General features: G+C 45.7%; 1 protein-coding gene across 1 annotated transcript in view; it reads right to left on the reverse strand.

The window, feature by feature from the left end:
• Positions 1–13,318: 13,318 nt before the first annotated feature.
• LOC106578422 (catenin delta-2) overlaps positions 13,319–23,184 on the reverse strand; it is a 422,676-nt gene continuing 412,810 nt past the window's right edge. Inside the window, exons 22-25 of the mRNA XM_014157182.3 lie at positions 22,526–22,652; positions 20,113–20,244; positions 17,980–18,056; positions 13,319–17,508 (exon numbers count right to left, since the gene is read on the reverse strand). Coding sequence (XP_014012657.3) covers positions 17,188–17,508; positions 17,980–18,056; positions 20,113–20,244; positions 22,526–22,652 — 657 coding nt within the window. The 3' untranslated portion in view covers positions 13,319–17,187. The remainder of the gene's footprint in view (positions 17,509–17,979; positions 18,057–20,112; positions 20,245–22,525; positions 22,653–23,184) is intronic.

A 23,184-nucleotide genomic window follows, 5' to 3' on the forward strand; every position in this document is an offset into this window, starting at 1 on the left:
CAGAGCAGGTAACAGCGGGTAGACAGAGCAGGTAACAGAAGTGCAAGACAGAGCAGGTAACAGTGGTGCTAGACAGAGCAGCTAACAGTAGTTAGACAGAGCAGGTAATAGTAGTGCTAGACAGAGCAGATAACAGTACGGCTAGACAGAGTAGGTACCAGTAGTGCAAGACAGAGCATGTAACAGTGTTGCAAGACAGGCATCAGTGGGTAGACAGAGCAGGTAACATAGTGCTAGACAGAGCAGGTAACAGTGGCCATAGACAGAGCATGTAACCGTTGGTAGACAGAGCAGGTAACAGTGGTGCAGGACAGAGCAGGTAACAGTGGTGCTAGACAGAGCAGGTAACAGTCATGCTAGACAGAGCAGGAAACAGTGGTGCTAGACATGTAACAGTGGGTAGACAGAGCAGGTAATAGTAGTGCTAGACAGAGAAGGTAACAGTAGTGCTAGACAGAGCAGGTAACAGTGGGTAGACAGAGCAGGAAACAGTAGTTCTAGACAGAGCAGGTACCAGTAGTGCAAGACAGAGCAGCTAATAGTAGTGCTAGACAGAGCAGGAAACAGTAGTGCTAGACAGAGCAGGAAACAGTTGGGCTAGACAGAGCAGGTAACAGTAGTCCTAGATAGAGCAGGTAACAGTAGGTAGACAGAGCAGGTAACGGTGGTGCTAGACAGAGCAGGTAACAGTGGTGCTAGACAGAGCAGGTAAGAGTAGGTAGACAGAGCAGGTAACAGTAGTGCAAGACAGAGCAGGTAACAGTGGTGCTAGACAGAGCAGCTAACAGTAGTTAGACAGAGCAGGTAATAGTAGTGCTACACAGAGTAGGTACCAGTAGTGCAAGACAGAGCAGGTAACAGTGTTGCAAGACAGGCATCAGTGGGTAGACAGAGTAGGTAACATAGTGCTAGACAGAGCAGGTAACAGTGGTCATAGCCAGAGCATGTAACCGTTGGTAGACAGAGCAGGTAACAGTGGGTAGACAGAGCAGGTAATAGTAGTGCTAGCCAGAGAAGGTAACAGTAGTGCTAGACAGAGCAGGTAACAGTGGGTAGACAGAGCAGGAAACAGTAGTTCTAGACAGAGCAGGTACCAGTAGTGCAAGACAGAGCAGGTAACAGTGGTGCTAGACAGAGCAGGTAACAGTAGGTAGACAGAGCAGCTAATAGTAGTGCTAGACAGAGCAGGAAACAGTAGTGCAAGACAATGCAGGTAACAGTAGTGCTAGACAGAGCAGGTAACAGTGGTCCTAGACAGAGCAGGTATTAGTAGTGCTAGACAGAGCAGGTAACAGTGGTCCTAGACAGAGCAGGTAATAGTAGTGCTAGACAGAGTAGGTAACAGTGGTGCTAGACAGAGCATGCAACAGTGGTGCAATAAAGGTATCAGTGTGTAGACAGAGCAGGTAACAGTGGTGCTAGACAGAGCAGGTAACAGAGGGTATACAGAGCAGGTAACAGTAGTGCATTACAGAGCAGGTAACAGTAGTGCTAGACAGAGCAGGTAACAGTGGTGCAAGACAGGGATCAGTGGGTAGACAGAGCAAGTAACAGTAGGGCTAGAAAGAGCAGGTAACAGTAGTGCTAGACAGAGCAGGTAACAGTGGTGCAAGACAGGGATCAGTGGGTAGACAGAGCAGGTAACAGTAGGGCTAGAAAGAGCAGGTAACAGTAGTTCTAGAAAGAGCAGGAAACAGCAGTTCTAGACTGAGAAGGCAACAGTGGGTAGACAGAACAGGTAACAGTGGTGCTAGACAGAGCAGGTAACAGTAGTGCTAGACAGAGCAGCTAACAGTAGTGCTAGACAGAGCAGGTAACAGTAGTGCTAGACAGAGCAGGTAACAGTAGTGCTAGACAGAGCAGCTAACAGTAGTGCTAGACAGAGCAGGTAACAGTAGTGCTAGACAGAGCAGGTAACAGTGGTACTAGACAGAGCAGGTGATAGTAGTGCTAGACAGAGCAGGAAACAGTAGTTCTAGACAGAGCAGGTAATATTGGTACTACACAGAGCAGGTAACAGTAGTGCTAGACAGAGCAGGTAACAGTGGTACTACACAGAGCAGGTAACAGTAGTGCTAGACAGAGTAGGTAACAGTGGTGCTAGACAGAGCAGGTAACAGTAGTGGTAGACAGAGCAGCTAACAGTGGTACGAGACTGAGCAGGTAATAGTACTGCTAGACAGAGCAGGTAACAGTGGTGCTAGACAGTGCAGGTAACAGTAGTGCTAGACAGAGTAGGTAATAGTACTGCTAGACAGAGCAGGTAACAGTGGTGCTAGACAGAGCATGCAACAGTGGTGCAATAAAGGTATCAGTGGGTAGACAGAGCAGCTAACAGTGGTGCTAGACATAGCATTTAACAATGGTGCTAGACAGAGTACGTAACAGTAGTGCTAGATAGAGCAGGTAACAGTAGTTATACAGAGCAGGTAACAGCGGCTAGACAGAGCATCTAACAGTAGGGCTAGACAGAGCAGGTAACAGTGGGAAGACAGAGCAGGTAACGGTGGTGCTAGACAGAGCAGGTAACAGTGGTGCTAGACAGAGCAGGTAACAGTAGGTAGACAGAGCAGGTAACAGTGGTGCTAGACAGAGCAGGTAACAGTAGTGGTAGACAGAGCAGCTAACAGTGGTACTAGACTGAGCAGGTAATAGTAGTGCTAGACAGAGCAGGTAATAGTACTGCTAGACAGAGTAGGTAACAGTGGTGCTAGACAGAGCATGCAACAGTGGTGCTAGACAGAGCAGGTAACAGTAGTGCTAGACAGAGTAGGTAACAATGGTGCTAGACAGATCAGGTAACAGTGGTACTAGACTGAGCAGGTAATAGTACTGCTAGACAGAGCAGGTAACAGTGGTGCTAGACAGAGCATGCAACAGTGGTGCAATAAAGGTATCAGTGGGTAGACAGAGCAGCTAACAGTGGTGCTAGACATAGCATTTAACAATGGTACTAGACAGAGTACGTAACAGTAGTGCTAGATAGAGCAGGTAACAGTAGTTATACAGAGCAGGTAACAGCGGGTAGACAGAGCAGGTAACAGAAGTGCAAGACAGAGCAGGTAACAGTGGTGCTAGACAGAGCAGCTAACAGTATTTAGACAGAGCAGGTAATAGTAGTGCTAGACAGAGCAGATAACAGTAGGGCTAGACAGAGTAGGTACCAGTAGTGCAAGACAGAGCAGGTAACAGTGTTGCAAGACAGGCATCAGTGGGTAGACAGAGCAGGTAACATAGTGCTAGACAGAGCAGGTAACAGTGGCCATAGACAGAGCATGTAACCGTTGGTAGACAGAGCAGGTAACAGTGGTGCAGGACAGAGCAGGTAACAGTGGTGCTAGACAGAGCAGGTAACAGTCGTGCTAGACAGAGCAGGAAACAGTGGTGCTAGACATGTAACAGTGGGTAGACAGAGCAGGTAATACTAGTGCTAGACAGAGAAGGTAACAGTAGTGCTAGACAGAGCAGGTAACAGTGGGTAGACAGAGCAGGAAACAGTAGTTCTAGACAGAGCAGGTACCAGTAGTGCAAGACAGAGGAGGTAACAGTGGTGCTAGACAGAGCAGGTAACAGTAGGTAGACAGAGCAGCTAATAGTAGTGCTAGAGAGAGCAGGTAACAGTGGTCCTAGACAGAGCAGGTAATAGTAGTGCTAGACAGAGTAGGTAACAGTGGTGCTAGACAGAGCAGGTAACATTGGTGCTCGACAGAGCAGCTAACAGTTGGGCTAGACAGAGCAGGTAACAGTAGTCCTAGATAGAGCAGGTAACAGTAGGTAGACAGAGCAGGTAACATTAGTCCTAGATAGAGCAGGTAACAGTGGGTAGACAGAGCAGGTAACGGTGGTGCTAGACAGAGCAGGTAACAGTGGTGCTAGACAGAGCAGGTAAGAGTAGGTAGACAGAGCAGGTAACATTAGTGCTGGACAGAACAGGTAACAGTAGGTAGACAGAGCAGGTAACAGTAGTTATACAGAGCAGGTAACAGTGGGTTGACAGAGCAGGTAACAGAAGTGCAAGACAGAGCAGGTAACAGTGGTGCTAGACAGAGCAGCTAACAGTAGTTAGACAGAGCAGGTAATAGTAGTGCTAGACAGAGCAGGTAACAGTAGGGCTAGACAGAGTACGTACCAGTAGTGCAAGACAGAGCAGGTAACAGTGTTGCAAGACAGGCATCAGTGGGTAGACAGAGCAGGTAACATAGTGCTAGACAGAGCAGGTAACAGTGGTCATAGCCAGAGCATGTAACCGTTGGTAGACAGAGCAGGTAACAGTGGGTAGACAGAGCAGGTAATAGTAGTGCTAGACAGAGAAGGTAACAGTAGTGCTAGACAGAGCAGGTAACAGTGGTGCAAGACAGAGCAGGTAACAGTGGTGCAAGACAGAGCAGGTAACAGTAGGTAGACAGAGCAGCTAATAGTAGTGCTAGACAGAGCAGGAAACAGTAGTGCAAGACAGAGCAGGTAACAGTAGTGCTAGACAGAGCAGGTAACAGTAGTGCAAGACAGAGCAGGTAACAGTAGTGCTAGACAGATCAGGTAACAGTAGTGCTAGACAGAGCAGGTAACAGTGGTCCTAGACAGAGCAGGTATTAGTAGTGCTAGACAGAGCAGGTAACAGTGGTCCTAGACAGAGCAGGTAATAGTAGTGCTAGACAGAGTAGGTAATAGTAGTGCTAGACAGAGTAGGTAACAGTGGTGCTAGACAGAGCATGCAACAGTGGTGCAATAAAGGTATCAGTGTGTAGACAGAGCAGGTAACAGTGGTGCTAGACAGAGCAGGTAACAGTGGGTATACAGAGCAGGTAACAGTAGTGCATTACAGAGCAGGTAACAGTAGTGCTAGACAGAGCAGGTAACAGTGGTGCAAGACAGGGATCAGTGGGTAGACAGAGCAGGTAACAGTAGGGCTAGAAAGAGCAGGTAACAGTAGTTCTAGAAAGAGCAGGAAACAGCAGTTCTAGACTGAGAAGGCAACAGTGGGTTGACAGAACAGGTAACAGTGGTGCTAGACAGAGCAGGTAACAGTAGTGCTAGACAGAGCAGGTAACAGTGGTACTACACAGAGCAGGTAACAGTAGTGCTAGACAGAGTAGGTAACAGTGGTGCTAGACAGAGCAGGTGATAGTAGTGCTAGACAGAGCAGGAAACAGTAGTTCTAGACAGAGCAGGTAATAGTGGTACTACACAGAGCAGGTAACAGTAGTGCTAGACAGAGTAGGTAACAGTGGTGCTAGACAGAGCAGGTGATAGTAGTGCTAGACAGAGCAGGAAACAGTAGTTCTAGACAGAGCATGTAATAGTGGTACTACACAGAGCAGGTAACAGTAGTGCTAGACAGAGCAGGTAACAGTGGTCCTAGACAGAGCAGGTAACAGTAGTGCTAGACAGAGTAGGTAACAGTGGTGCTAGACAGAGCATGCAACAGTGGTGCAATAAAGGTATGAGTGGGTAGACAGAGCAGGTAACAGTGGTGCTAGACAGGTAACAGTGGGTATACAGAGCAGGTAACAGTAGTGCAAGATAGAGCAGCTAACAGTAGGGCTATACAGAGCAGCTAACAGTAGTGCTAGCTAGACAGAGCTGGTAACAGTGGTGCAAGACAGATCAGGTAACAGTGGGTAGACAGAGCAGGTAACAGTAGTGCTGGACAGAGCAGGTAATAGTGGTGCTAGACAGAGTATGTTACAGTGGGTAGACAGAGCAGGTAACAGTAGTGCTAGACAGGTAACAGTGGGGAGACAGAGCAGGCAACATTGGTGCTATACAAAGCAGGTAATAGTGGGCTAGACAGAGCAGGTAAAAATAGTGCTAGACAGAATAGGTAACAGTGGTGCTAGACAGAGATCAGTGGGTAGACAGAGCAGGTAACAGTAGGGCTAGAAAGAGCAGGTAACAGTAGTTCTAGAAAGAGCAGGAAACAGCAGTTCTAGACAGAGCAGGTAACAGTAGTGCTAGACAGAGCAGCTAACAGTAGTGCTAGACAGAGCAGGTAACAGTAGTGCTAGACAGAGCAGGTAACAGTGGTACTACACAGAGCAGGTAACAGTAGTGCTAGACAGAGTAGGTAACAGTGGTGCTAGACAGAGCAGGTGATAGTAGTGCTAGACAGAGCAGGAAACAGTAGTTCTAGACAGAGCAGGTAATAGTGGTACTACACAGAGCAGGTAACAGTAGTGCTAGACAGAGTAGGTAACAGTGGTGCTAGACAGAGCAGGTGATAGTAGTGCTAGACAGAGCAGGAAACAGTAGTTCTAGACAGAGCATGTAATAGTGGTACTACACAGAGCAGGTAACAGTAGTGCTAGACAGAGCAGGTAACAGTGGTCCTAGACAGAGCAGGTAACAGTAGTGCTAGACAGAGTAGGTAACAGTGGTGCTAGACAGAGCATGCAACAGTGGTGCAATAAAGGTATGAGTGGGTAGACAGAGCAGGTAACAGTGGTGCTAGACAGGTAACAGTGGGTATACAGAGCAGCTAACAGTAGTGCAAGATAGAGCAGCTAACAGTAGGGCTATACAGAGCAGCTAACAGTAGTGCTAGCTAGACAGAGCTGGTAACAGTGGTGCAAGACAGATCAGGTAACAGTGGGTAGACAGAGCAGGTAACAGTAGTGCTGGACAGAGCAGGTAATAGTGGTGCTAGACAGAGTATGTTACAGTGGGTAGACAGAGCAGGTAACAGTAGTGCTAGACAGGTAACAGTGGGGAGACAGAGCAGGCAACATTGGTGCTATACAAAGCAGGTAATAGTGGGCTAGACAGAGCAGGTAAAAATAGTGCTAGACAGAATAGGTAACAGTGGTGCTAGACAGAGCATGCAACAGTGGTGCAATAAAGGTTTCAGTTGGTAGACAGAGCAGGTAACAGTGGTGCTAGACAGGTAACAGTGGGTAGACAGAGCAGGTAACAGTCGTGCTAGACAGAGCAGGTAACAGTGGTGCAAGAAATAGCATGTAACAGTGGGAAGACAGAGCAGGTAACAGTGGTGCTAGACAGAGCAGGTAATAGTGGTGCTAGACATAGCATGTAACAGTGGTGTTAGACAGACCATACAATAGTGTGTAAACAGAGCAGGTAACAGTCGTGCTAGACCGAGCAGGTAACAGTAGTGCAAGATAGAGCAGGTAACTGTGGTGCTAGACAGAGCAGGTAACAGTAGGGCTAGACAGAGTAAGTAACAGTGGGTAGACAGAGCAGGGAACAGTAGGTCTAGACAGAGCAGGTAACAGTAGTGCTAGACAGAGCATGTAACAGTAGTGCTAGACAGAGCATGTAACAGTAGTGCTAGACAGAGCAGGTAACAGTGGTACTAGACAGAGCAGGTAACAGTAGGTCTAGACAGAGCAGGTAACAGTAGTGCTAGACAGAGCATGTAACAGTAGTGCTAGACAGAGCATGTAACAGTAGTGCTAGACAGAGCAGGTAACAGTGGTACTAGACAGAGCAGGTAACAGTAGGTCTAGACAGAGCAGGTAACAGTAGTGCTAGACAGAGCATGTAACAGTAGTGCTAGACAGAGCAGGTAACAGTGGTACTAGACAGAGCAGGTAACAGTAGTGCTAGACAGAGCAGGTAACAGTAGGTAGACAGAGCAGGTAACAGTGGTGCAAGCCAGGTAACAGTGGGTAGACAGAGCAGGTAACAGTGGTGCTAGACAGAGTAGGTAACAGTAGGTAGACAGAGCAGGTAACAGTGGTGCTAGACAGAGCAGGTAAAGGTGGTGCTAGACAGAGCAGGTAACAGTGGTGCAAGACAGGGATCAGTGGGTAGACAGAGCAGGTAACAGCAGTGCTAGACAGAGCATGTAATAGTAGTGATAGACAGAGCAGGTAATAGTAGTTAGACAGAGCAGGTAATAGTAGTGCTAGACAGAGCAGGTAACAGTAGTTAGACAGAGCAGGAAACAGTGGGAAGCCAGAGCAGGTAACGTAGTGCTAGACAGAGCAGGTAACAGTGTTGTTAGACAGTAAACAGTAGTGGTGGACAGAGCAGGTAACAGTGGGTAGACAGAGCAGGTAACAGTGGTGCTAGACAGAGCATGTAACAGTGGGTAGACTGAGCAAGTAACAGTGGTGCTAGACAGAGCAGGTAACAGTGGGTAGACAGAGCAGGTAACAGTGGTGCTAGACAGAGCATGTAACAGTGGGTAGACAGAGCAAGTAACAGTGGTGCTAGACAGAGCAGGTAACAGTAGTGCTAGACAGAGCAGGTAAACATAGTTCTAGACAGAGCAGGTAACAGTGGTGCTAGACAGACCAGGTAACAGTGGGTAGACAGAGCAAGTAACAGTGGTGCTAGACAGAGCAGGTAACTGTGGGTAGACAGAGCATGTAACAGTAGTGCTAGACAGAGCAGGTAAACGTAGTTCTAGACAGAGCAGGTAACAGTAGTTAGACAGAGCAGGTAACGGTTGGTAGACAGAGCAGGTAACAGTAGTGCTAGACAGAGCAGGTAACAGTGGTGCTAGACAGACCAGGTAACAGTAGTGCTAGATAGAGCAGGTAACAGTGGTGCTAGACAGAAAAGGTAACTGTGGGTAGACATAGCAGTTAACGGTGGTGCTAGACAGAGCAGGTAACAGCAGTTATACAGAGTAGGTAACAGTAGTGCTTGCCAGAGCAGGTAACAGTAGTGCTAGACAGAATAGGTAACAGTGGTGCTAGACAGAGCAGGTAACAGTGGTGCTAGACAGAGTAGGTAACAGTAGTTAGACAGAGCAGGTAACAGTGGTGCAAGCCAGGTAACAGTGGGTAGACAGAGCAGGTAACAGTGGTGCTAGACAGAGTAGGTAACAGTAGGTAGACAGAGCAGGTAACAGTGGTGCTAGACAGAGTAGGTAACAGTGGGTAGACAGAGCAGGTAACGGTGGTGCAAGCCAGGTAACAGTGGGTAGACAGAGCAGGTAACGGTGGTGCAAGCCAGGTAACAGTGGGTAGACATAGCAGGTAAGGGTGGTGCAAGCCAGGTAACAGTGGGTAGACATAGCAGGTAACGGTGGTGCTAGACAGACAGGTAACAGTAGGTAGACTACACTGAAGTATGTCTGTCCTGTCGGTCGGTCTGTCTGTCTGTCTGTTGCTGGGGCTTAGTGACCACAGCTAAAGACAAGCACAAAGTCCCAGAACTATTGCTGCGTGTGTGTTTGTTTGTGTGCCTGGGAGAAGCTCTCTTTGTGATGGTTTACAGAGAGACAGAATGGGGACGTCACAGGTTGGTGACTATTCCTCATCTGACAAGAACACACGTTCTGCTCTCTCTCTCTCTCTCTCTCTCTCTCTCTCTCTCTCTCTCTCTCTCTCTCTGTCTCTCTCTCTGTCTCTCTCTCTGTCTCTCTCTCTGTCTCTCTCTCTGTCTCTCTCTCTCTCTGTAGGGGGTAAGGGTTCACAGCAGGCTAAAACCAAAGACTAGTTTCTGCAACGGTAAAGAATAACTGTCTATCCGTGTCTCCAATGGGTAACACTCTACTGTACTGTCATTCTTCATTCAGGGTGAGGAGATTCCATCTGACAGGACACCTCATGGTGTGTGCTTCTGTGTGTGGAGTAGGAGGACAGGGAGGGACACAATGATGACATTTACTAATATTCATTGTGTCATATTCAAAAAGTAATAGAGGTATGATTGGCCTACTAAATGTGTCCCCTTTACTGTGGCATCTGGCATGTAATGAACACCAGGCTAAAACTGCTGTTTAGGTCCAAACCATTCCCTGCCAGTCACAGTTTACTGAGGTTAGGTGTGATGCATAGCAAGGCTGTTTGCCACTATTCCTCCATTCATGTTGCTATTCCACACACCAGAGGTTTTGTATTTAGCTCATCAGCAACATTAATCATTCCTATCGCATGCGCCCGACGCCAGGTTCCTAGGCAGAGCTCAAATTGAACCGTCAGGGTTTCTAACATGGCCCTAAACGAATCACACAGAGCGGTCTGGCTCCTCTTTCTCACTGCTGCTGTCTTTCTCTTCTTTTAGTCCCCCTCTTCTCCCCTTTCTCTCAGCTCCCCTTTTTCTCTTCTCCCCTTTCTCTCAGCTACCCTTTTTCTCAGCTACCCTTTCTCTCAGCTACCCTTTCTCTCAGCTACCCTTTCTCTCAGATACCCTTTCTCCCCCTTCTCTCTCTCTCGCTACCTCCCTCTGTCTTGCTCTGTCTGACTCTCTATGTATCTATCTCTCTCCCTACCTCGCTCCTGAAGCGGATTAGAATTCTGTTTCTCATACATAATGTTGTTAGGTCTGTCTGTCTGTATCTGAGGCACACTGCTGAATGCTCATCTTTGTTTAATCAGAAATTGATTTTTGTTTCAAACCCTCTAGACCGAACCACCACACATGCACACACACATATGTGCATGCCATAGGTGAAATTTCCATGGGAGATGGGGGGGCATGTCCCCCCCAATCATCAGAACAGTTTGGTTTGCCCCCCCCCCCCCCCAATAATTTAGGTTAAAAGTGTTTCGGCGTGTGGGCCCCCACAGATAGCATACAAACACGTCAAATGCAATGGCAAAATGTGTAGAATTGCAGGAAATTAGCTTTAACTATCGACTTTGGGTGCGAAAAAACGGTCCAACTCATCTTCTTTCTCAATTTTCTAACAGAAATGGGGTGTGCATTTGGTGGTTCATCGATGTGTCATTCTTGTCATGCGCACCATGACCCAAGTAGCTAGTTTGTTAGCTAAGTTTGCCACTTTGTAGCTAGCCAGTAACTCTTCCAGTATGCGTTGACGTCATTCACAGGATTTGTTTTTGTACAGAAGTGGCACATCTGTAGCCAAATTTCTTTTGTTTTTTAAGCATTCAATGATCTGGTATGATGGTGCATTGATCAGTTATACAGTTTAAAGATGTAATTTTTTTGCATTTTTGCCCAAAGTCAACCTTTAAAGTAACTGTCCAGTTTTTCAAAATTTCTATGAAATATTACCTGTAATAAAAAATGAAGTATGTTCAAAAGCAGCTTTTCTGTGTCGGAATGGTTTGGGTAGAGTAGACCGCTGATTGGCCAGATCATCCTCTATGAGGAAACAGTCTGTTTGAGATACAAGTTTGAGGTGGGGTTTTTGAAGTGTTTTTTTTCTCCAATTTTGCTTTGGCCACAAATATGAGTATAGGATGAGTCAACGACATTATTTGGGTATGAGTTAACAGAATATTAACTTTTAAAAGTGAGATTTTCAGTGGACAGTTACTTTAAAATTGCATTTTCTCTCAGTCTCATGGCAAAATGTGTAGAGTAGCAGAAAGTTTGCTTTAAAACTGCAAAAAAATATCCTCATGGCAAAATGTGAAGAATAGCATGAGATGAGCTATAAAAAAATAACAAATTGTTCTCTCTGCCCCATGGCAAAATGTGTAGAATTGCAAGAAATTAGCATTAAAATTGCAAATGTTTCTCTCTGCAAAATTTTCCATTTTTGGGGGGGGGGGGTTGGGGAGGCCTTCCACTTATCCTTCCACTTATACTGTAAAATGTAAAACCTATATGGGAGAGGACCCCCTGGACACCCCATCCACTGTTCGCCCCCCAAATATCTAAACCACAATTTCACCCTTGACGCATGCACATGCCCACACCCATCCACGCACACACCTCCTCTGTGCCCGAGATTTGCCACGGCTCGATGGGCAGAGGCAAGCAGCAGAGCAGAGAGGAACAGTACAGCGTGGTACCACGTCCCCGGCGGTGTCTGTCTCTGCCGTGTTTGAGGCATAAAATGGAGGTGAAATTGAAGAGCTATTTTCATGCCACATTACCACCACCCATGCACTGTTGGACTACTTTCTCTGACAGTGTCTAACGTGTCTAATTATTGTGAAGGGCAATAATCATGATAATACAGTTATCGCGGAGCACTACATTGGATCACAGCGAGGAAATGAGTTCTAGTCAACTGTCAAAGTGCCACCACCTCCTTCTTCCGCTCTTCTAAAACATTTCCGGGCTGGCTTTGTAAACAGGCACCTAGCTCCTTGATGAAATGAATCAAAGGTGAATGTAGGGGGAAAGTACCAGGAGTTATAGGGTCTGTCTATATCTTGTCACTGTTGTTATTCATCTATAGAGTGGTATGTAAGGGATTATTATTCTATTTGAAACATGTCTATTACTCCATAGTCAGTGTATGCATGGCTAGAATCCATCAGGTCTGTGGATACATTTGTAAGCTTTCCACATTATGACAGAGCCCATTTTCAGTTGGACATGTAACAACATGTCTGCTGGCCCACTCCCCAATGGAGGTGTTTATGAGTCCAGATGTAATCAGCTGCTTGTCAGTAGAGCCTGTCAGGGAGATAACACCATGTGGCATGTGATTTATCTGCAGGGCAGCAGGGAAATAGCTTTCAGGACGTGGACACACACACACACACACACACACACACACACACACACACACAGAAGTAGCAGGGAAATAGCGGTCCTGATAAGGATAAAAACATCATCTTAGATCTGTGTAAATGTGGTAGGATGTGATAGAAAAGGATTGGCCCAGGTTGGGTTAAAATGATGAACTACTGTCTAAACATGCTCTGTACTTATGGTCTGTACTTATACCCTGGCAACTCAATGTTTCTCCCAACCTCAAGGGAGTTTTTAATTGTCACTATCAACCTTGGCTTTCACTTTTTGAAGAAGTTCAAGTTCTCTTGAATGTTCAGTGACTTATATGACTTTGAAAAAGTACCAAAATAATTAATAAAATGTGAATAATAAAAAAAAATCTCCATGACTTAGCTGGTGAAATAAATATTGAATAGGTAGAATAGATTGCAAATAGTATTTTATTTACCTGGTGTTAAAGGTAACATCCACACTCAGTAAGGTCTTCTAATAAGCCAGGACACACGACATCACAACGCGCACCATAGTGTCAACATCATCACTATCATCAGCTAGGTTCTGTTGGTTCTGCTACGTTCCAATATCCACTCTAGCGTACTGCTTAGAATGTATGGCCAAATAACTAGTATGCTAGTGTGTGGACATTGGAACCGAGCTGTCTTCTCAACAGGGGGTTCAAACTTCATCATCATCATCATCATCAGTACAGTCACGTGAACAGAGTCATATTGTACACGTTTTTTTTCTCCATAAAACATTGTTGCTTTTAGTGACACCTGCACATAAAAAGTATATATATATATATATATATATATATATATATATATATATATATATATATATGGAATGACATCAAACACATATAAACCATGTGTTTGATACCATTGTATATATATATATATATATATATATATATATATATATATATATATATATACATATATATACACTACTACCTATATATATACAGTGCCTTCAGAAAAGTATTCACACCCCTTGACCTTTTCACATTTTGTTGTGTTACCGCCTGAATTTAAAATGGATTAAATTGTTTTTTGTCACTGGCCTACACACAATACCCCATAATATGGAATTATGTTTTTCAATTATTTTTTTTACAAATTAATAAAACATGAAAAGCTTAAATGTCTTGAGTTAATGAGTATTCAACCACAGGAGGTTGGTGGCAGCTTAATTGGGGTGGATGGGCTTGTGGTAATGGCTGTTGTGGAATAAGTGGAAGCAGCCTCCACTGTATTCAACCTCTTTGTTATAGCAAGCCTAAATAAGATCAAAAGTAAAACTGTACTTAACAAGTCACAATAAGTTGCATGGACTCCCTCTGTATGCAATAATAGTGTTTAACATTATTTTTGAATGACTACCTAATTTCTGTACCCCACACATACAATTATCTATAAGGTCCCTCAGTCGAGCAGTGAATTTCAAACACAGATTCAACCACAAAGACCAGGGAGGTTTTCCAATGCTTTGCAAAGAAGGGCACCTATTGGTAGATGGGTTAAAAACAACACACATTAAATATCCCTTTGAGCATGATGAAGTTATTAATTACACTTTGGATGGTGTATCAATACACCCAGTCATTACAAAGAAAATTCTTCCTAACTCAGCTGCCGGAGAGGAAGGAAACCACTCAGGGATATCACCATGAGGCCAATTGTGAAGTTAAAACAGTACAGGGTTTAATGGCTGTGATAGGAGAAAACTGAGGATGGATCTACAACATTGTAGTTACTCCACAATATTAACCTAATTAACAGAGTGAAAAGAAGGCAGCCTGTTTAGAATAGAAATATTCCAAAACATGCATCCTGTTTGCAACAAGGCACTAAAGTAATACTGCTAAAAAATATGGCAAAGCAATTAACTTTTTGTCCTGAATACAAGGTGTTATGTTTGGGGCAAATTCAATACAATACATTACTGAGAACCATGCTCCATATTTGCAAGCATAGTGGTGGCTGCATCATGTTATGGGTATGCTTGTAATCGTTAAGGACTGGGGAGTTTTTCAGCATAAAAAATAAACGGATTGGAGATAAGCACAGGCAAAATCCTATAGGAAAACCTGATTCAGTCTGCTTTCCACAAGACACTGGGAGATTAATTCACCTTTCAGCAGGATAATAACCTAAAACACCATGCCAAATCTACAATACAGTTGCTTACCAAGAAGACATTGAATGTTCCTGAATGGCCAAGTTACAGTTTTGACTAAAATCTACTTAAAAATCTATGGCAGGGGGCCTCCTGAGTGGCGCTTGAGGTGTCACTATAGACACTACAGACCTGGGTTCAATCCCAGGCTGTGTCACAACCGGCCATGACCGGGAGTCCCATAGGCTGACACACAATTGGCCCAGTGTCGTCCGGGTTAGGGGAGGGTTTGGCCGAGGGGGCTTTACTTGGTTCATCACGCTCTAGCGACGCCTTATGGCAGGCTGGGCGCCTGCCAGCTGACTTCCGTCGTCAGTTGAATGGTGTTTCCTCTGACACATTGGTGCAGCTGGCTTCCGGGTTAAGTGGGCGGGTGTTAAGGAGCGCAGTTTGGCAGGTCATGTTACGGAGGACACATGACTCAACCTTCACCTTTTCAGAGTCCATTGGGGAGTTGCAGCGATGAAACAAGATCGTAATTGGGGAGAAAAAGGGTGGAAAAAATAAATACAAATAAATAATCTATGGCAGACTTGAAAACACATTTGACAGAGCTTGAAGAATTTCAAAAATAATAACGGGTATAATGTTGCACAATCCAGGTGTGTAAAGCTCTTAGACTTACCCAGAAAGACTCACAATCGCTGCCAAAGGTGTGAAATATTTCTGTATTTCATTTTCAACACATTTGCAAACATTTCTAAAAACCTGTTTTCACTGTCATTATGGGGTATTGTGTGTGGATGGATGAGAAGAAAAAAAGATTTCATCCATTTTGAATTCAGGCTGTAACAACAAAATATGGAATAAGTCAAGGGGTATGAATACTTTCTGAAGGCACTGTATATATAGATTTGTCATTCATTCTCTATGGACATGTCAGTCAAGTGAATTTTGCTTTGGGTTGTGTTTTGTAAAATCTGACTCTTATCTGTAGGGATGCCTCTTCTTTCAGACATTGATCAAGACACACACCCAAACGCGCACATGCACACACACACACACACACACACACACGCACACACATACACGCTCAACTAACATAGGCAGGTCTGTTCATTTAAGAAGGAGACGTACGTACCCCTTTCTATAGTGATACCCCTCTGTAGGTAGTGTATAGCTTACTCCCATCAAAACACAGTTAGGAACCAAAGCAGTTACAAACAAGAGAGAGAATGACTGGTCATGGTCTGTAAACGTCAACTGAGAGTCGCATACATCCTCCAGTCTAGGGCTGGAACCAGAGAGGGCAAAGTTTGGCACAATGTCACTTCTCTCTCTAATGTACAGTGGTGGTACGTACAACCTAGTAGAACATCTTAGAAAGCAGAAGGTTGGTTCTTGTACAAGGGACAGATTGTATCATGTAACTGTGGATGACAAAACCCTTTTAATTCAGAACTTTTAAATACTGTATCTTCAAAATCAAATATCAGAGTGTGGAAACGGAGAAACAAGAACCATATATTTCAAATATCTACATCTAATTGTTTAGGCAGTGAAAAAGCAGTCTGTCAAGAAGGAGTGTGGAATGATGTCATCGGTGTTGTAGTCGGTCTTGAACTGCTTTGGACAGACATTTTTCGTGATCAGAGAACAGACAATACTGCTAGTCAACCACTGGCTGTTCGAACAGATGTGGGTTGGGAAAGGGAGACAGTGATCATTGATAGACATTGTTCCAAATGGTGTGTGTTTTCTTCTCAGCCTCTCCTGTTACAAACTAACAATATGCAGTGGTCGGTCGCTAGTGACTCGTGTAATATACACAATACCACACAAGTCTCTCAACTGTCACTGTACTGTACTGTACACCAAAAATACTATACATCCACAACTTAAAAAAATACAAATAAAAAATATGTGAAAATAAAATGGCTGGAAGAGTCTTCTTGAATAGAGGACATTCCATAGAAAGGTGAAAGTCAGAAGTCAATGTAATGAATGGGTGGAAAGCTGCTCCCTTAGTTTTTCCTGTACACTCCTTGGTGTATTCCACTCATCCCTCTCTCCCTTCTCTGTTCTGTCGCTTTTCATCCCGACTTGGCAAAGAACCCTCACCGCCACTCTTCCTCTCCTCCATTTCTCCACACCTCGTCTCTTCTCCTCCTTTCTGAAGGTCAGTGTAAGAGCCCTCCGTCATCATTCACTTGTTTTCTCGCTTTCTTTCCGTCAAGGCCTTCACTCTCTCTCTCTCTCTTTCTCTTTCTTTCCGTCAAGGCTCTCTCTCTCCCTCTCTCTTTCTTTCTCTCCCTTTTGACATATCCATACATTCACTTTCCCAGTGGAACAAGCTTTGAACAAACTGAACTGGTAGAAAGAAAATGTATTGTGGTATTCATGCACATGCACAGTCTCTCTTCACGCCTCAGTCCCTAACAACCCCCTGGCACCTCCCTCCTCTACCCCCTCAATCTCTGCTGCGGTTAGTAACTAATATTAACCTCCCACCCCCACCTTACTCTACATCAGTGTTTTCACTCCCAGTCCTGGAGGCTTTTGTTCCAGTCCAGCACTAATAAACCTGATATCCTAAAAACAACTGTTCATAACACTTCAATTACTTGAATCAGGTGTTGTTACTGCAAGGCTGGAGCTAAAGCCTTCACAAGCCTATGTCTCTCCAGGACCAGAGATAAGTTGTGACTCCTGTCTCTAGACCCAGGAGTCAGGCGAAGCCGGGTAGTGGCTGGTCTCGTAGTTGAGTTCGGAGTAGGGCCGGGATGCAGAGTAGAAGTCCACGTAGTTGCCGGTGGATTTGAGGCCCAGGTGCATCCGGAGGTCGGTGGCAGCCTGAGACGGGGGCTGGGGGAGGGGCTGGTCTGGAGGCTCGAAGAAGGACTCATCCAGCATGCGGCCGGGGTTCTGCGGTGGAGGGAAGGATGGAGGGAGGGATGGAGGGAACGTGTCGTAGTCTTTTAGAGGTGTAGAGGAGCAGTCTGCCTGCGGAGCTATGGTCATGGGCTGAGGAGGGATCTGGAGAGGAAATAAAAACTCATCACACATCAGAAACGATACAGTTAGTTTCATCTTCCAAAATTGAGGCTGTATTAAGTTTACGTTGACACATTTCACAGAGCAGTTTAATTGGTCTAACTTCATCTGAGGTGATAAGATAAGGTTTTTAATTGGTTAAGCGCGGGGTGTGGTTTCAGGTTTCCACGGTTTCACGCTCTCCAGTTTGTGGGCGCGGCATTGGTGAAGATTCCGGAACACATCAGAGCTTATCAGAACCTCCACCTTCCTGAAGACGCAACCATGACAACCATCACCATGGCACCAGATGCCAAGGAGGTAACTTGCTAACAAGACGTGCCATAAAAATCTGTGCGTGTCTGTGTGTGCGTGCAGCAATGTGAGTGTGTGTGTATGTGCATGCCTGCATGCGCATGTGTGTATTTTCATGTGTGTGTGTGGGTGTGTGTTTGTAGTTGTACTGTAACTCACCTGGTTGTGTTTAATGTCGTCATTAGCAGTTACATAAGAGTTCCGGAACAACGTGGATGTTCCACAGGAGATTTGGACTGAAAGAAGAGAGCGACGGTGTCAGAGAGAGAGAGAGTGTGTGAGAGAGAGAAAGAGAGAGACAGTGTCAGAGAGTGAGAGAGTGTGAGAGAGAAAGAGAGAGATAAAGAGACCGTGTCAGAGAGAGAGCGTGTGAGAGAGAGAGAGGGGGAGGGAGAGAGAGAACATTTGTGAGTGTAATGTTTACTGGTATTTTTTAAATTGTTTATTTCAATAGCTTTGGCAATGTATACATGTGTTTCCCATGCCAATAAAATACCTTAGAATTAAATTGAGAGAAGGAAAGAAAGACAGAAAGAAAAACAGAACGACAACGACTGAGAGAAATAGATGGAGAAGAAGTGTGAGAAAGAATAAGTATATTAAAGAGAGAATGTGTCCTTCAGCCTCTCACCAGAACTTCTGGTGAAAACAACATCAGCCTTTAGCCTGAGAACATGTCAGAGTCTCTGGTGAAAACAACATCAGCCTTCAGCCTCTCACCAGAACTTCTGGTGAAAACAACATCAGCCTTTAGCCTGAGAACATGTCAGAGACTCTGGTGAAAACAACATCAGCCTTTAAGTAGCACAGTTAATTAGTGACAAAATGTCTATACAGAATGTAAGTCTAAACTAGTAATTAGTGAATGCCTCTTAATGAGATAAGAGAGCTACAGGAAACTGCCAAAATAAAGGGGTGTTGGGCCACCACGGGCCACCACGAGCCAGAACAGCATCAATGCACCTTGGCATATATTCTATAAGTGTCTGGAACTCTATTGGAAGGATGTGACACCCTTCTTCCACGAGAAATACCATCATTTGGTGTTTTGTTGATGGTGGTGGAAAACGCAGTCTCAGGCGCATCTCCAGAATCTCCCATAAGTCTTCATTTGGGTTGAGAGCTGGTGACAGACGGTCATGGCATATGGTGAAACATCGTTTTCATGCTCATCAAACCATTCAGTGACCAGTTGTGCCCTGCGGATGAAGGTACTGTCATCCTGGAAGAGACCACTCCCATCAGGATAGAAATGATCAGTCAGAATGGCTGTATTGGCCTTTACCTTGTCCTCTAAGGGGTTGAGAGGACCTAAACCATGCCAGGAAAATGATACCCCAGACCACAACAGAGCCACCAGAACCATCATTTAATGCAGTTACCTGTATATAATAATAATAATAATAATAATAATAGATATTTATATATTTTATATAGATATTTTATATAGCACTTTCATTACAAAGACAATATAAAAGATGCTTTGAAAACAAAACTTAAACAAATGTAGGATTCTGGAAGTGGCAGGTCTTGACTGAGGCGATGGACAGTGAGATAGCTAATTGTTGATGATTTGTGTATTATACAGATGTATCTGGCGTAGGCTACCACCATGTTGAGTTTCAGAACAAACCGTTTGATTCGAGAACTCAAACATTTGTCCTGGACATTATTTTATTTGTGATCTATTGAGGTTATTATATGAGAAAAACTCAGCAATAGATAGAGGGAGGGGAAGAGAGAGGGAGGGGGGAGAGAGACAGAGGGGGGGGAGAGAGAGAGGGAGGAGAGAGAGAGGGGGAGAGAGAGGGGGAGAGAGAGGGAGGGGGGAGAGAGAGAGAGAGAGAGAGAGAGAGGAGGAGAGAGAGAGGAGGGAGAGAGGGAGGAGGAGAGAGAGGGAGGGGGGAGAGAGAGGGAGGGGGGAGAGAGTGAGAGGGAGGAGAGAGAGAGGGAGGGGGAAGAGAGAGAGATGGAGGAGGAGAGAGAGAGGGGGGAGAGAGGGAGGAGGAGAGAGAGAGGGATGGGGGAGAGAGAGAGAGGGGAGAGAGAGGGAGGGGGAGAGAGAGGGAGGGAGGGAAGGGGAGAGAGTAAGAGAGAGAGAGGGGGAAGAGAGAGGGAGTGGGAGAGAGAGGGAGGCAGGGAATGACGGGAATGACGTCTGCTAAATGACGTAATTGTAATTGTAAAGAGGAGAGAGAGGGGGGGGAGAGAGAGGGAGGGGTAGAGAGAGAGGGGGGAGAATGGCGGAAAGAGATGCGTAATAATCTATTCTTTATGTCTCCTCTCACACACCTGCCATGGCGTCTTTCCGGGATGTGTGCTCTCCTTTGTTGCTGTGGAAACCTGCGTTGGTTGCCGTGGAGTCGTTTTCGGGCTTGCGATCCTTCATACTCATCATCTCTCTGGGAGAGGCCGGGGCGCTTACTGTATTACACACACACCGGTCAGACACACACATTACTCATCATTAGGTATGTTTAGTGTGACAGCATGAAGGTCGTCTCCTGCAGGTCAGAGTAGCACACAGTAATTCCCTTGAAAACCCTTACTCTCACACACACACGAACACACAGACACTCACTCACAGGGGCCATGTGATCTCCTCTTACAGTCCCCTGAAAATGCTTACTCACACACTACAGTCTATGATACTGCTTACCTAAACACTCTTATCAAGTGTAAAAGACTACAGCATTCTATAAATATAAATAATCTAATAGAAATATACACAACGTACTGTTCCTTACTAGAACAATAGAGAGAGGAGGAGAGGAGGAGAGGAGGAGAGGAGGGGAGAGGTGGGGAGAGGAGAGGAGGGGAGAGTTGGGGAGAGGAGAGGAGAGGAGAGGAGAGGAGGGGAGGGGAGAGGAGGTGAGAGGAGGGGGGAGATGGGAGGGGAAGGGAGGGGAGAGGAGGGGAGTGGGGGGGAGGAGAGGAGGGGTGGGGAGAGGAGAGGAGGGGAGGGGAGAGGAGGGGGGAGATAGGAAGGGAGAGGATGGGTGGGGAGAGGAGGGTTGAGGAGGGGAAAGGAGGAGAGAGGAGGTGAGAGGAGAGGGGAGAGGAGGGGAGTGTGACAACCCTGTGACAGCAACTATGTTAAACGGATAATCACTACCGTAACACAACACTGTTAGATCCTGTAACCCCGGAGACCAGGCTCTTCACTGTTAGATACGGTTACCCATGGAGATCAGGTCTGAGAGCTATCAGCATGGTACAGTGAGCGCCTAAGGGCTTTGAAAGGTCACACACGCTTGCACAGACACATGCACACACATGCACGCACACAAACACACACACACACTCACAGTTAGAACAGTCATGTGAGCAGCATCAGTCAGTTACTCTGAGATTGTCTGAGGAGAGAAACAGTTCAGCCATGAAACCCTTATCATTTACTACAGTCCCACAGAGACAGTGTGTGTGCACGGGCCCCTAGGTCAGGGTCTCTCTTGGCTAGTGTTAATCACAGAGAACAGACAAGGTCCTACGCTTGAATGATGATGACGCACACGCATCTCTCTCTCTCTCTCTCTCTCTCTCTCTCTCTCTCTGTCTCTATCTCTCTTCCCTCCCTCCCTCTCTCAATCTGCTTTGATCGGTCTCAGAGGCTAGAAAGCATGGTTGTAGCAGATCCAGAACAGCATGTACTGGAGAGCAGGGGAACAGAAGAACGAGAGAACCATGCAACGCAGGAATAGAGAGTGATAAAGGAGAGGGAGAATGAGGAGAGGAACGTCGGGGGAGAAGACGTGTGGAAAGGAGGGAGGTGAGGGATGGAGGAAAGGAGAGAGCAGGGTGTCTGTATCCCTCTAAGCTCCTGATTCTCAATGTCAATATTCAAAGTTAGACTCATCTTCCCCTCTCCTCCTCTTACAACTTACGTCATCATGTCTAACTTCCCTCCTCAGGGAACTGTTATCACTACTATACCACACTCTCACTTGCAGTATGCCATTATAATACTGCTCTTAGTAGGTGCAGAGAAATGAAGTGGCAAGACATAGTGATGTTTTTTTCATTGACCTTGAGATGGAACAGCTATTGAACACACAGGCACATACGCACATGCACACACACACACACACACACACACACACACACACACACACACACACACACACACACACACACACACACACACACATACACACACACACACACACACACACACACACACACACACACACACACACACACACACACACACACACACACACACACACACACACACACACACACACACACACACACACACACACACACACACCATTAAGCAGGGAAGCTAGTTGCTCTGAAGCTAAGGCCAGGGCCAGTTAAAGAGTCCACTAAGCCAGGGGGAGGAAAAGCACTTTTCTGCCTCATCACCAGGCTAAATCCACTGTGGAGGAATCACAGCCACAGGCAGGCTAGCCCTGGTGCTATTGGCTATTGCTAACCATGCAAAGTCTGAAAGCCCGTAGGCACGCTAGCACTGATGCTAATGGATAATGATAATGTACTCTTCCTATAGCTCTCTGGCTCATTGGCCTTTTTAAGGGAGAGGAAGTTGGAGGCAAGAGTTTATCAGGGTGACAGAGAGGACAGCTTACACACACGCACGCACGCACGCACGCACGCACGCACGCACGCACGCACGCACACACACACACACACACCACACACACACACACACACACACACACACACACACACAAACACTGACCTGAGCGGTTGTTGGGTGAGGTTCGTACGGGGGACACAGAGGGGGTGCGAGAGGAGGAGTAGGGTCTCTGTCTGTCTCTCTCTATCGTAGAGGCAGAACCAACAAAGTGATACTGAGAGAAACCATCCTGTAGGAGAGAGAGAGAGAGAAAACAAAAGAGGGAGAGAGAAACTTGTTAGAATCGCCCTATAAAGTACACACATTGAAAAAACCATCATACAGAACATACACAGACAGATATATTCAAATGTCTTCAAATGAATCACACACCACAATGATCCCTGTTAGGTCCTGCACCAGATGAATATAACACCACAGTGATCCCTGTTAGGTCCTGCACCAGATGAATATAACACCACAGTGATCCCTGTTAGGTCCTGCACCAGATGAATATAACACCACAGTGATCCCTGTTAGGTCCTGCACCAGATGACTATAACACCACAGTGATCCCTGTTAGGTCCTGCACCAGATGAATATAACACCACAATGATCCCTGTTAGGTCCTGCACCAGATGAATATAACACCACAGTGATCCCTGTTAGGTCCTGCACCAGATGACTATAACACCACAGTGATCCCTGTTAGGTGATTCACCAGATGAATATAACACCACAGTGATCCCTGTTAGGTCCTGCACCAGATGACTATAACACCA

Source organism: Salmo salar, chromosome 19, assembly GCF_965601325.2.
Source record: "Salmo salar chromosome 19, fSalSal1, whole genome shotgun sequence".
Taxonomy (NCBI): domain Eukaryota; kingdom Metazoa; phylum Chordata; class Actinopteri; order Salmoniformes; family Salmonidae; genus Salmo; species Salmo salar.